Below are 14,516 nucleotides of genomic sequence, written 5' to 3'. Positions count from 1 at the left end.
ACGTCGCTGCGATGATGAACCTTGCGTTGCCCAACGACTCACCGTGCTTTCGTCCATTACCAAATCACTGTAGACATACTGCAAGCACCTATCACCGTGTGAGTATCCCTGGTATTCCGCCAAAAGAAACTCAGTCATTGTCCGTTGTTTTGGAACGCACGTCGGTTACGGACGCCATTTTAACAGCTCCGTATAGCGCGGTCACCTCTCGGAAGTCAATGAAACTATATGAAACGAATTGAGAAAGTTTGATGCTAAGAAAGGTGATGCTGCTTATGTCCTGATTCAAATAACTCTGTAAGACGTAATGAATGATTAAAGGTAGAGTATGAATTCACGTAATAGATTGCTTCATGCTTGCTGTGTAATTATTTCGGTGTTTCTGAATGGGTATTTTATGATGTACGATGATGAGATGAAAGTGATGTAGTACCACTTAAAGAGAGTTTGGTAAGAGAAAATGTCTATGTTTTCAATTTCCTGCAATCCGCTCATTCACGCAGTCGAGTCACCTCTCTCTCCTTATCATCGAGATTGTCAATTATTTGAAATCTGTTATCATTCTATTCGGAATGATAACGGTGTGTAAATATGTTACCATCGGCAGTACTTCTTCGGCGTTTCTAAAGGAAGAAGCTAAAATCCATTGCGACTGAACCGAATTCAACTTAGCCTTCGCGGTGACGAGCTTTGCAAGCGGTAAGTTATGGCAGCAATTTATATAACGTTTAGAATTCACGTCTACGTATAGCTTACCAGGAAACCAATGTTTTTTTATAAATGATTCCCACTGCCTTAGTTATTTTAAATTCATTTCAATGAAAAGGTCTAAAGATTCTCTGCTTATCGATTTCTCTGGAGTAAAGGCGTTCAATAGGCTCTTAATAACACGTTTCACTAAATTATTCTTTCTTGTATGTATTTTTGTTTGACCATAGGACCAATTTTTTTCTCATATTTAGTCCACATACTTATCATACATACATACATATACATACTTATCGATTTTAAAGTTTCATTACAATTATGCCTAGATGAAAATGAATTCACACGCTATTTATTCTTATTCAAAGAAAGTATGAGACGCCATATTACAATATAAACATTTCTATTCATCTCTCAGCTGCATTGTAATAATTCACGATTTCAAGTACAACTAGAATCGAATGAAAATAAATTCTTCCGCTGTTTTCCCCAATCCAAAGGAAACATGAGCTGCCCTTTTGGACTGTAAACATTACTGTTTGCCGCTCTCTAAGTAAAATAAATGTCAGTATGTAAAATCAACCGTCCGTTATTAAATGTTCAAATCCCATTGTTTTTTCAATTGAGCATAAATCTTTTTTAATAACTTAAGCGTGGGATAATAGGAAAAATCAGGGTGATTCATTTTTTCTTTTAGTTTGATTAACATACGGCATTTTAAATTTCCCTTTTAATTTATATAATTATTTTATTTTCGTGGCCTCATTCTCGCCTCAAAAGAAAATATAATGATCATAAAGTACATACAAGAGCACACAAATAAATGAGTAAACAAACACGCATTGCAACACTCCGCATTATTTTTATTTTTGTTAGATTTTTACAAAAGAAAATAAATTTTAAAACATTGGCTGGAATACCTTAGCTTTACAAGGGCTGGTTTTTGAATTCTTTCGTTAAGAATATCATAATTCTGATTTTTAAAGAGAACTTAGCAAATTCTAACAATTTCAATTAATTCAAGATGTCTGACAAGGTGGCACTTAAAATCAACACGCTCAGAACTCTTCTCAGAACTGTACTGAATCTTACTGAAATTTCTTCATAAGACCATGAAAAATTTTGTAAAATGTCTGAAAAAGAGCTGGCACACATACGAGCAAATCTACTTCCCACAAAATAATGTTTATGCCTCTTCGTTTTTTTCTATTCCTACCTGTTCTAAGGGCAATTTCATTAAAATTAGTACCTGAACTTTCTCCGCCTACTTCAGGAAAATATTCAAATGTTACCACAGTATTCTCTTTAATAATTCCTTCTTCACAATTCTATGCATAATCTTCAAATAACATTTAATTGTGATTAAAAACATACAAGCATGAAGTTAGGTAATGATAAAGATTCATTAAAAACGACATCTCTACATAATACAATCTTATGCGACTACGGATTCCATAGCCTTTACCCTCCGGTACAATAATCTAACATATCCACGCCTTTTTTCCCCTCTAGATGAAAGTATTTCTGAAATTGATTGTGAATGCAATGCAAACGACCAAAAATCTTAATATTACTCAATTTTTTTCCATACCATTTATCTGCGGGTATTTGGGAGAGCTGTGGTAGGAAACCTTTTCAGAACTTGAACTCTTGGGAGCACGTATAACATTTCTATCATCCTCTTTTCATTCTAGGGTTATTGCCATCGTCAAATTGGTAGCGGCGCGGCGTAGTGAAAACGAAAATTTGATCGCTCAACACCTTCCTACACAAAACGTGGACGATTGTCTTGAACGTTGCCCGACGCTGCAGTTGAAAAAAGAAGTGATTTGGATAGATAAATAGATGACGGTTAAGGAAATGATCTAAGGGTAAAAACGGAATATAAAAGAGGAAATATTGTGAGAGACCATGGAAGGAGAGGGCGAAAGCGGAGGCATAGAATCTGCGAGAACGAAAGAAGACAAGGATGCCATGCTTTTCATGAAAATAGTGATCAAGGAACAGGTTGATGAAGCGCTGAAGAGAGAAAAGGAAGAGCTGAAGATGAAAAGTGGCTATCTTGAGAGGAAGGAGGAAGACATCCGACGGATTGTGGAAGACCTGGAGAGTAGGAAGACTCAAGTAGAAGAAATGATGAAGAGAATGGAAGAACTCTACAGATTGGAGATGAAAACGAAGGGCACAGACATCGGGGACACTAGAAAGAGGGATTCAAAGGCAGAAAAAGAGAGCAGAGGACAAGAGAATATATCGAAAACAGTGGATCAGAAGATGAGGGATGAGTTGATCCAAAATGAAGTAATGGGGAAGATGCAAAATGTTGAGGAAGAACTGGAGGAGGAGAGGGCGAGTATGGAGAAGGAAACGGAAGGATTGGAAAGAGACGAGGAACTTTGGAGGCAAACCGTGAGGAAGGCGATCGCAGATGGAATGAGGAAAGAACGGTTGATAGTGGAGGAGGAGGTGAGGAGGAGTGTGGAGGAAGAGTTGAATGGAAAGTGGAGGAAGAGGGTGGAGGAAGTGGAGTCGTGGTGGAAGACACAGAATAGTGCATTGAAGGGTGAATGGGAGTGTGAGAGGGTGGAACTGGAACGTGAACAGAAAAGGAATGTGAAGGAGTTGGAGGAGATGAGATTGAAATTGGTGGAGGCGGAAAGGTTGAGGATACAGTTGGAGGAGAAAAACAAAAGGTTGACATCAGAAGCGGAATTTCCGGGGGAAGAATGGAGTATGAAAACGGAGGAGGAGATTGAGGGAAAGTGGAGGAAGAGGGTGGAGGAGGTGGACTCGTGGTGGAAGACTCAGAATAGCGAGTTGAAAGGTGAATGGGAGAATGAGAAAATGGAATGGGAACGTGAAAAGGCGAAAAATGTGAAGGATATGGAGGAGTTGAGATTGAAATTGGTGGAGGCGGAGAGTTTGAGCATGCAGTTGGAGGAGAAAAACAGACGTTTGAAATCGGATGCGGAATTGCAGAGGGAAGAATGGAAGAGAGAAACGGAAAAGAACAGGAGAGATTGGATGGAAGAGAAAAATAATATGACGAGGAAATGGGAAGAAAAATTGAAGAAAGACGTGGATGAAGCGAAGGAGGCTGGTAGAATGGAAATGGAGGAAACATTTAATAATATGCATGAGAACTACGGAAGAGAAATAAAGACATTAAAAGAAGACGTTGAAATGAAAGAAAAAGGGTTATATGAATTGCAACGAAAGCTCGATGCTATATCTTCAAAGTATGAGGATGAAAAATATGAATTGAATAATAAGTATCAAATTGAAATTATTAAGTTAAAAAAACAAAATTATGACACTAAAAATGTTCTCAATTCCAAGATAAATGAGGTTGACGCTAAGGAGAAAGAGTTTAGCATGCAATTGAAGGAGTTGAATGAACTTCAACGTTGGACAGTCAGCGAAGTCAGGCGTTTTGCGGGATATCGGACGGAGTATTATTCACAATTGGCTACTCAACAGCGGCCCAAACATTCAGATGCTCTTGACACAAGAGTTGTGTCTTATTCCCACAATGTGAGACAAGGAATGTCTGGTGACACTTGTGACTCCTGGAATGCTAGACAAAAAGCGGTTGAAAGAAAGGAGAAGTTTATTGGAGAATTGGAGAGAAAGTGGATTGAATACGTTCACCAGGTGAGTGGGAAGTTGGAGGATTTCGGAAAAAGCGGGGAATGTGCAGGAAAAAGCAAAACTAAAATATTCACGAATGCATATTCGAAAAGAATTTCATTATTTTCATTCATGAGTGACGTTGCGAGTGCAGTAGTTGGGTCGGTGGAAGAGCATGAGGATTTAACTAATTCTAGGAAAGTGTATGATGCGTTTAACCAAGATGATGCGAAAGTGCTGTCTTTTTCAAATGGCAAAGGACAAGGTAGTGAGAAATACAGAATGCAAGACCTCAGTAACCACAGGGAACAGCTTAATGGATCAAAATATGATCCACTAGCAGGTATCAAGTGCTCCGCTAGGGGACAGGGTGATGATGTGAAGAACACTGATCAAGAGGTTGACATGAATGTTGCGTGCGGAGACCTGTGTCGAGACGTGGTGAAGAAAGAAGTGAAGTCAGCCAATCACGGTAAAGAAGACTTTGAGGTGGCGATTGGGAGCAGAACTTGCGAATCAGCCTCGGTGAATGGTAAGAATTCACATGTCGGGAATGACAGTGATTCCTCCCAGGATTGGCTTGTGGTAACAGAACGGGAGCTTGATGATAAGTTTAATGAAAGCATATCAAAAATTAAAGATAAATGCGACCAGAAGATGATGGAAATGCGAAAGCAAATTGAGAAACACGATAGTGAGATGATGAAGTTGCGAAAGGAAATGGAAAGGATGAGGGAAACGAATCGCCAATGCCAACTGCAATCAAATGATCAAAGCAGTGAGTTGTTGACTAGCAATGAGGGAAACGTATTCAGGGAAGGAGGGGAGGAGTTGGGTGGAGACGAGTTGAAAGACAGAAAGTATCGATGAACTGAAAAATGTTGTGCGAAAAAGAGGGAGGACATATGAGACATAGTTTATTATTGTAACGATAATGAAATGCTTTACATTGAATTAACTCTGTTCATGAAATGCAACGTTTATCCAGAAGAATCGCAGTGAACGAAATCTGAGCATTTATCAATGAAGAATTACGGTGGACGTATGAAAAAATAATGATGTGATGCTAAAGAAGGCAGTATAATGTAACATGCTGTCAACGCCGAAGGAATTGTATTCTCTATCTCACTTCCAACAGATGTAACTAAGCCAGGTCTAAATATTATTAGGTGGGAATGAAAAGATCATCGGAGACATAGAAAGATAATGATTTTATGGAAAAATGAACATGACAATGGTGCAATAACAGTGAACTGTCAAAAGAGTGTAGATTTTACCTATAAGTGTACAGAAAGGTCTAAAATAGTTCTTGAGCGGATAAAGACGATTTAAAGACAGAAAAAGTGGAAGTTCCGGAAGAGCCAGGATGCTAAGAATATCTGTAAATGAGGCATTACTATTGATTGACCACTAACCACAGCTTATTCATGACTTACTCAGTAATATTTAGTATTTTGTTCTGTCTACTCCAGTTTAACTTCCAGTTACATTTTAAAACTTCTGCGTATTATGACTATATCAATAAAATATTACAGCGTCTATTTATTTGTAAAAAAAATTCACTCTTCTATTATGACACGCATGCCTCAGAATGAACCCTATTTTGAGTTCCTATCATGCGCTGAAGAATGAAAAAACATACCTGTGGAGGCAAAACATTCTTTGCTTAGTATTTAGTGAAATGAAATTGTCTTAAATTTTTTCTTCTCCATTTTCGGAGAAATATTTTGGACTAACTTATGCTTAAATTTAATCATTCTAAAAAATTTTATTCATGAACACGGAATATGTCGTCTCCTTATAGCTTCTGGACGCAAAAAATCTTGATTTTAACCTTAAATAACCTGGAAGTTAATAACCTATAGCATCAAATATTTTTTGCGTGTTGATAGAGACGACTAAAATTGGGTTTTCACAGATATACGGGTCCGTCTCCTTTAATCGTACAAAATTAAGTCCATGGACTGCCATTAAAAACCAATAATATTAAAAGAAAACTAAACTGGATTATTATATTTTGTTTCCTTTACTAGTTTTAGTGACAAATTAGAAGGAAACGGTTAAGATGCGTTTCGCGGGGTCATGGAGCAGCTACTCCCAGGTAGATGTCTTTGCTATTTTCAAATTTCATTTCTATCTTGTTCAAAACGATTGTAATTCATATTTGACCGAATCAGTAATACAGTGTAAAATATATTTTTGAAGTTTGAATTATCCGTGTGGTTGCACTTCTGACTTATACGTATACAGTAACTTTCGGTGAAAGAATGACGTACGTTTCCAGCAGTGAAATTAATTCGTGATTCGTCAGTTTATCGTGAGCTGCATCACAAATATTCGGCTCACGAATCACCTCAACTAGTAAAATAGGAGTCGACTCACGGTTCACGAATCCTGAAAAAAATGATCCGAATCACGAATCAAAAATCACAGTTTGTGATTCGCGATTCGTGATTCATGAAGACGACTCATGCCCATCCCTGCTCCCAGGATGGGCGTGGCACACCCTCCGAAGGGTCGCTAATCCGGAACCCTTTCCTCGACGAGCTATTTGATATTCTTACCAAAGGAACTAAAAAACCAGCCTTTGCAAAGCTTTGGCATTTGCTCAATTTATTAAATTTTATTTTCTTCGACAAAGTCTACCTAAAAGTAAAATAAGGCGGAGTGTTGCATTTTGTGTTTCGTCACTCATTTGTTTTTGTGTGCTTGTAAGTGCATTGTTGTATACAACCTGGGCGTTTGTGTAAGTAACAGGTTACAGCACAGACCTCGCTGTTAGTTCAATATTATCTACGCCAGCAGCGCACTAAGGCATGCATTTTTCCAAGTTGTGCCTAATATTTTAACTATTTGCAAAGATTCCGCGTGATTAGTTTAATTAATGTACCTTATTTCAACTTGGATAAAGATATTTAATTTTTTTATTATAATAAAATTAACAGCCAAGCTGCGGAACATACATAATTTGAATCTATTATTCAATTAGAGCATAATTCAAATTTAATAGGATATTAAGAAAGCGAATTGTTCCCGTGACCATCATCTTAGCAAAGGTAAATTTGCATTAGGCCTTCTGTGGAGAGACACCAGCCATTCTCGTTTAATTTTTGTTTCGTTGCCATTTTTGGTGCCTTTTAATCATAATTTTAAGATATCCAAAGACCGATGAAGAGGTGAGAGTGATAAAGTAGCACTCGAACGAAGTTTGTTGAGGAAAGAATGTCAACTTACTGCAATAATCTTACTGACGTTATTCATTAAGTCATTTCTCTCTCCTTATCTGCGAGACTGTCGAATCTTTGGACTCTTTTATCATTTTTTGTGAGATAATTATAGTCGAGGAAATATCACCAGTGGCAGCAATTCTTCTAAACTTTGTAAGTAAGAAGATAACATCTATATCGGCCGAATGGAAATCACCTCAGTCTGCGCGGTGTCAGACTTCGCAGTCGGCAAGTAAGTGTACCGCACAAATCCATTTATTGTTTATTATTCACCACACTCTATCGCTTACCAGGGATCCAACACTTTGTACCAATGATTTCTACTGCCGTAGCAATGTGAGAGCGTCGTTAAGGTCTTAAGATTCGCTGTGTTTTGATTTCTCCGAAACGATACCCAAGGAAATAGACTTAAATGTCAAATAGACTCTTTACAAACACTTTTCCATAAAGCTCATTTTTAGTCTGATATCATTTTTGGTTTTTTCCCGGAGAACAATTGCAGTAATGTTTTCTCGAGTTTCGCACCGGGTCAGGTCCTCCATTTCTCCTTCGAACGTTTCGATGGACAACTCGACCATCGCCATCAGGGATTCAGGAATCCAATACCGAATACTCAGAGACTGTGGCTATAATTTAAGCCATATATGGGACCACCTCTTAAAAATACAAGGGGACTGGTAGCCAATCAGGAGACGCTGAACCGCCCTTAACCACAGAATTCTTTATATATACCCCGAGAGTCGTTTGAAAAGTTCTTGGAATCACCACGAGTTGTCAGCGCTAGAGCAACGAACTTTTCACGTGATATCTATAGGACTGTTCGCTGTAAACACATACAACGTCAATTCTCGTGGAAGAGAACTGTGACGGTGACGGGACTTTTTTGTTGTTCCCGCATAGTAATTTGCAAAGATGGAAGAAATCGAGATTCGTACAGTGATTAAGTACTTCGTAAAAATAGCTATGAAAGCAAAGGAAATTCATGCCGATTTCCAGAATACACTTGGGGACTCTGCACCTTCATAGTCAACTGTTGCCAAGAGATCAAAAGAATTTAAATTTGGTCGGGGGAGCTTAGATGATGGCCAAAGTCGGCCAAGAAGTGTCTCTACTCAAGAAATCATTTCAAAAGTGTACGAAATGATAATGAAGGATCGCCGATTGAAAGTGGATGAAATTACTCTTGCTTGCCAGATGTCATAAAAAAGGGTTTATTATATTTTAACGGAAAAATTAGAAATGGAAAAATTATCTGCAAGATGAGTGCCGCGACTCTTGACGCTGGATAAAAAACACATGAGAATGGACATATCCGAACAATGTTTAACCGTTTTTAGGGAAAAATAACAAGTTTTTTTGCACCGTTTTTTGATCAAAAATGAAACTTGGGTCCATTACTATTCCCCAGAGACAAAAACAGCCAAAGCTGTGGAAACATGATGATTATCCACCACCAAAGAACGCAAAGACAATTCTTTCGACTGGAAAGGTCATGGCATCAGTGTTCTGGGATGTGAAGGGGATCAGTGAAGGTGGCATCAGTGTTCTGTTTATAGATTTTCTCCCCACTAGGCAAACAATTAATAGAAAATACTATGCTAACCTCTTGGACTAATTTCAGCAAAATATACGCGAAAAAAGGCCAGATTTAGCAAGGAAGAACGTCATCTTTCATCAATACAATGCGCGCCTTCACACATGTGCTGTCGCCATGGCAAAGTTACACGAACCATGGTTATAATTGCTGCCACTTCCGCTTTATTCACCTAATGTGCCTCCGTCAGACTTCCATCTCTTCCCAAAATTGATATTTCTTGATGGTGGACCTGGTGGATAAAATGATTTACTTCAAATGAACAACTGCAAGCCGGAGTTGACTGCTATTTTTCAGGCCTAGAGAAATCTCATTTTCTAGATGGGATCAAGGCACTAGAATGTCGTTGGACCAAATGTAGTAATCTAAAAGGAGACTATATTGAAAAATTGAATAAGTTTCAGTGATGTAAGAATATTTTTTTATTACACTCCGAGAACTTTTCAAACCAAACTCGTATTTTTCGCGATCACTCTAATGATGAGGATTCCCATCACTATTTTCCATCACTCGTCCGGTTACTTTTTCCGTCATTGAAACCGTCATTAAAACCCCATATCAGCCAATCAGAACGCATTCCCGTATGGAGCGATTGCAGCGTAACGTTTGACAATCGTGGGAACTACATAGATAAACAAACACGCTCTATATTTTCGTTATACGGGTCCTCTGACATCGAGCTGTGATATCGGAAGTGATGCGAAAGGCGACGGGAGGAGGGACCGTGTGATTCAGAAAAGTGATCACTAGGGCGCTTACTTTTCGCGACGGAATAAAACGATCGTGTGACTCAGGCTTAAGATAACCACTAGAAACAGATAAATCTCTTATATGGCGCCATCTGGGTTAGGTTAAAATTGAAAATACTAACTAAAACATTAGTCCTAAGTTTCGCCGGAGTTACTTTTGGACTCATCGTTTACATTACGAAAAATATAGAAAACAAAGAGAATCGTTTTATGTTCAACTACGGGAAATGGCTAATGAATTAGCAATATTGTACAAAAATAATAAATATAAAAATTTGATAGTTTCACTCAATAAACAAAACATGGCATAATATACTTTAGAAATATGATTTGAACTCACCAACAAACCTGTTCAACTGCTACGGACTGAGGAAGCAGTGTGTTGATCGCTGGAATTATCCTTTTCCCCGTGCGCGTATGGGTAATTCAACATTCCTTACGTCACAACATTTCGCCAAGAGAACGAAGTTACCCGAACTGAAGCGATAGGCGTGGCGAAAAGAATGCGAATAATCGCGGAGAAAATTTTCGCTTCGCTTGGAGTTGCCTTGGGGAAGCGAAGACGCGGGCGAAAGGAGAACGAGAATCAACTCCATGGAATAAAGTCTCAAAAAAATTATGATGAAATTATGTCATTCCGTAAGCATATTTGAAGTGAGTTTGTGCTATTGAACAAATAGATGGTTTTGTAGAGTTTAAGATTTCTTTGAAACTTTTGCTTCCATTGAATTGTGGATTTTTTTAAAAATTATTTTGCATCTAGTCTTTCAGAAATTTCTTCGTAAGACAATGGAATATAAAAATCAATAAATAGCCAGATGCACTCGTTGTTGAAATCAGAATGATAGCCCTAGATCATGAGATAAGATTGCAACTCATTCGATAACACTGATCAACAAAAAATATTATTTTCTGTTCTAGTCATATTTTTTGGTGATTCCATAGGTATTTTTCGGACTGATTCCAAAACTGGGCCTGATGTTTTTTATCACGTTAAGTTTTCTTAGCATGATCGCATTAAATGAGGATTAAATGGAGTTTTAGGAAATAAATTGTGAATGAAAATAATGTGAAAAAATGGTTATTACTTGGAATTTTCTCGCATATTTAGCTTCTAGTGAATCCCTTTTCAGTTTCCAGCAGTAATCTGATAACATGTTGCTGAACTTCTCTTGGTACCGTTTGTGCATTTATAAATTATTCTGGTGGAAACTTTATCGTGTTCATAAATAACGGCGCCAAGGTTTGGAGGAAAAAAGTCCAGCTGTGAGCCGATGAAGTGAATTTTTAAAGGCGTAGAGCAGCCCATTCTTTGTGCAATTTAATTATATCAGCCACCAGATCACAAAAATATTTAAACATTATATTTCCTATAAAATCTTTAACTGAATTTTTGAATGCCTTCCACGCGCTTTTTCTGTTGAACTCTTGCTGTCAAAGTTTCGAATACATCAGAACTTCTTGAAAAAATCTTTTGCCCAATAAAAATTCCTTCTTTGATCTTTGCCTCACTAACTTAAATGACATTTGTTTTAAAGAAGTACCATTTTTCAGCACCATTTTAGTACATATCTTTTATAAAATTTTTAAATGCCCTAATTTAATACATAGATAGGCGTCAAAATAATATTTTAGGATCGTAAAAAGGTAGAAAAAGGACATTTTCGATGCAGAAACGAGTGCTTAACGTTATTGTCAATCTTTTTTCTATTAACGAGTTTTCTGTCTCTGCTTTCCCACTTGCAGGAGAAGCAACAGCATTTCGTGTAGTCAAACTTTATGCATAGTGAATTTGCAGTTACTTTTGAGTTGCCACAAATTTTGCGCAATGAAAATTTTTTTTGCATATTCTGGTTAGATTCTTTCATCTCAGTTCCATGAGCTAATGATTTCGAGGAAAGTTATATTCCAGTATGTAAGAAAACAGTCTTTAAACTGACATCAGATGAATCAATGAACAAACCCTTATCATATGTGTTGTATTCAAAATTAATTGTATCTAAAACAGATAGAATATCATTGCAAAAATTAAGGTTGTTTTCTTGAGAAAAAATGATTTAAATTAGTCATTGCGAGATTGAGGTATAGAAGTTTTTGTATTTGGATCCAGAAATATCCAACCCTTCATTTGCGATCCTAAGACTTCACTCTGTTTTTAGAGAAATTTAAATTGCTCAATATATAACTTAAATGGGGGTAGGGGAGGAGGGGGGAAAACAAGGTGTGTGATTCGGGTTGTCGGGTTTGGGTTTTGGAAGGGTGAGGAGTAATAAAGACAATGGGTTGGGAAAGGTTATGTCGCTGACAAGGTTTCCGTTTGCTGCAACCTCCCGAATTTCAGAGCCATCCATCCTACTTCCTTCCGAAGGTATTTTAGGCTTGGCTACACAAACCAAAAGTTCTGATATTAATCAGAGTGACTTCTTTTCCACGCCATTTTTCTGCGGGTATTCGGGAGCTGTGAGCTTTGGTAGGAAACTTTTTTAGAACTTGTAACCTTAGCAGCAAGTGTAAAATTTTGAATATTTATTCTTTTTTTTTAGGGAGATGTTATGATCGTCAAGACGGAAATTTCGTCACGAAACTCCTGCCTTTGATTGGAACCCCACCCACGATTGATTGGAACCTCGCCCGACGCTGCAGCAAAAACGGAAGTGAGTTCGATGGATAAATAGGGTGATTGTGATCGTCCAAGTTGGTAGCAGCGCGGCGCGGCGTAGTGAAAACGAAAATTTGGTCACGCAACACCTTCCCTCACAAAACGTGGACGATTGACTTGAACCTTACGCGACGCTGCAGTTTAAAAAAGAGGTTATTTGGATAGATAAATAGGTGACGGGCAAGTAGATGATCTAAGTGGATAAACGGAATATAAAGGAGGAAATATTGCGGGAGAATCAAAGACCATGGAAGGAGAAGACAGAAGCGGAGGCATGGGATCAGCGAGGAAGGAAGGAGACAAGGATGCCATAAAATACATGAATATGGTGATCAAGGAACAGGTGGATAGATTGCTAAAGGAAAAAGAGGAAGAGCTGAAGATGAAAAGTGGCTATCTTGAGAGGAAGGAGGAAGACATCCGTAGGGTAGTGGAAGACCTGGAGAGAAAGAAGACTGAAGTGGATGAAATGATGAAGAGGATGGAAGAACACTGCAGATTGGAATTGAAAACGAAGGGTACAGATATCGGGAACACTAGAAAGAGGGATTCAAAGGCAGAAAAAGAGAAGAGAGGACAAGAGAATATATCGAAAACAGTGGATCAGAAGATGAAGGATGAGATTATCCAAAATGAAGTGATGGGGACGATGCAAAATGTTGAGGAAGAACTGGAGGAGGAGAGGGCGAGTATGGAGAAGGAAACGGAAGGATTGGAAAAAAACGAGGAACTTAGGGAGCAAACCGTGAGGCAGGCGATCGCAGTTGGAATGAGGAAGGAACGGTTGATAGTGGAGGAGGAGGTGAGGAGGAGTGTGGAGGAAGAGTTGAATGGAAAGTGGAGGAAGAGGGTGGAGGAGGTGGATTCATGGTGGAAGACTCAGAATAGCGAGTTGAAGGATGAATGGGAGAATGAGAGAGTGGAATTGGAACGTGAGAAGGCGAGGAATGTGAAGGAGATGGAGGAGATGAGATTGAAATTGGTGGAGGCGGAGAGGTTGAGCATGCAGTTGGAGGAAAAAAACAAAAGATCGACATCAAATGCGGAATTTCCGGGGGAAGAATGGAGTAGGAAAGCGGAGGAGGAGATGGAGGGAAAGTGGAGGAAGAGGGTGGAGGAGGTGGATTCGTGGTGGAAGACTCAGAATAGCGAATTGAAGGGTAAATTGGAGAATGAGAAAATGGAATGGGAACGTGAGACGGCGAAAAATGTGAAAGAGATGGAGGAAATGAGATGGAAATTGGTGGAGGTAGAGAGTTTGAGCATGCAGTTGGAGGAGAAAAACAGAAGGTTGAAATCGGATGCGGAATTGCAGAGGGAAGAATGGAAAAGGGAAACGGAAAAGAACAGAAGAGATTGGATGGAAGAGAAAAATAATATGACGAGAAACTGGGAAGAAAAAATGAAGAAAGACGTGGATGAAGCGAAGAGGGCTGTGAGAATGGAAATGGAGGTGGAAATGAACATTCTGCTTGAGAACTGCAAAAGAGATACAAACAAATTAAAAGAAAACCTTGAAATGAAAGAAAAAGGATTATACCAGTTGCAACGAAAGCTCGATGATAGTGAGAAATGGCAAATGTATGACCTCAGTAACTACGAGGAACAGCTTCATGAATCAAACTATGATCCGCTGGTAGGTAACAAGTACTCCACTGGGGGACAGAGTGAAGAAGTGAAGAACGCTAACCAAGAGCATGAGATGGATGTTCGGTGCGAAGCCCAGAGTGGAGACGTAGTGAAGAAGGAAGTGAAGGTGGTGAATCGCCTTGTAGAAGTATTGAGGAGGCGAGCGTGGGGAATACCTACGAATCAGCCTCAATAATTGAGAAGAATTCTCATCTTTGAAATGACGTTGATTCTTACAAAGATTAGCTTGTACTAATCTGACGGGAACACAGTGATATGCTAATTACAAGGGTTGTGAAAATAAATTAAAGAGAAGCATGAAA

At 38.6% G+C, this 14,516-nt stretch overlaps 2 protein-coding genes across 2 annotated transcripts in view; both read left to right on the top strand.

Annotated features, from left to right (window-relative positions):
- Window positions 1–5,876, top strand: part of LOC124158132 (trichohyalin-like) — a 24,161-nt gene extending 18,285 nt beyond the window's left edge. The window contains exon 3 of the mRNA XM_046533316.1: window positions 2,614–5,876. Coding sequence (XP_046389272.1) covers window positions 2,614–5,205 — 2,592 coding nt within the window. The 3' untranslated portion in view covers window positions 5,206–5,876. The remainder of the gene's footprint in view (window positions 1–2,613) is intronic.
- Window positions 618–14,516, top strand: LOC124157456 (trichohyalin-like). The gene is made up of 2 exons (XM_046532168.1): window positions 618–699; window positions 12,449–14,516. Exon 2 carries the CDS (start codon window positions 12,812–12,814, stop codon window positions 14,387–14,389), a length of 1,578 nt encoding a protein of 525 aa, XP_046388124.1. The 5' UTR covers window positions 618–699; window positions 12,449–12,811; the 3' UTR covers window positions 14,390–14,516.

The sequence above is a fragment of the Ischnura elegans genome, chromosome 4 (genome assembly GCF_921293095.1).
Source record: "Ischnura elegans chromosome 4, ioIscEleg1.1, whole genome shotgun sequence".
In the NCBI taxonomy this organism is placed as follows: Eukaryota; Metazoa; Arthropoda; class Insecta; order Odonata; family Coenagrionidae; genus Ischnura; species Ischnura elegans.
The sequence above is the reverse complement of the archived record's forward strand: the minus strand, read 5'-3'. Positions and strand labels throughout refer to the sequence as shown.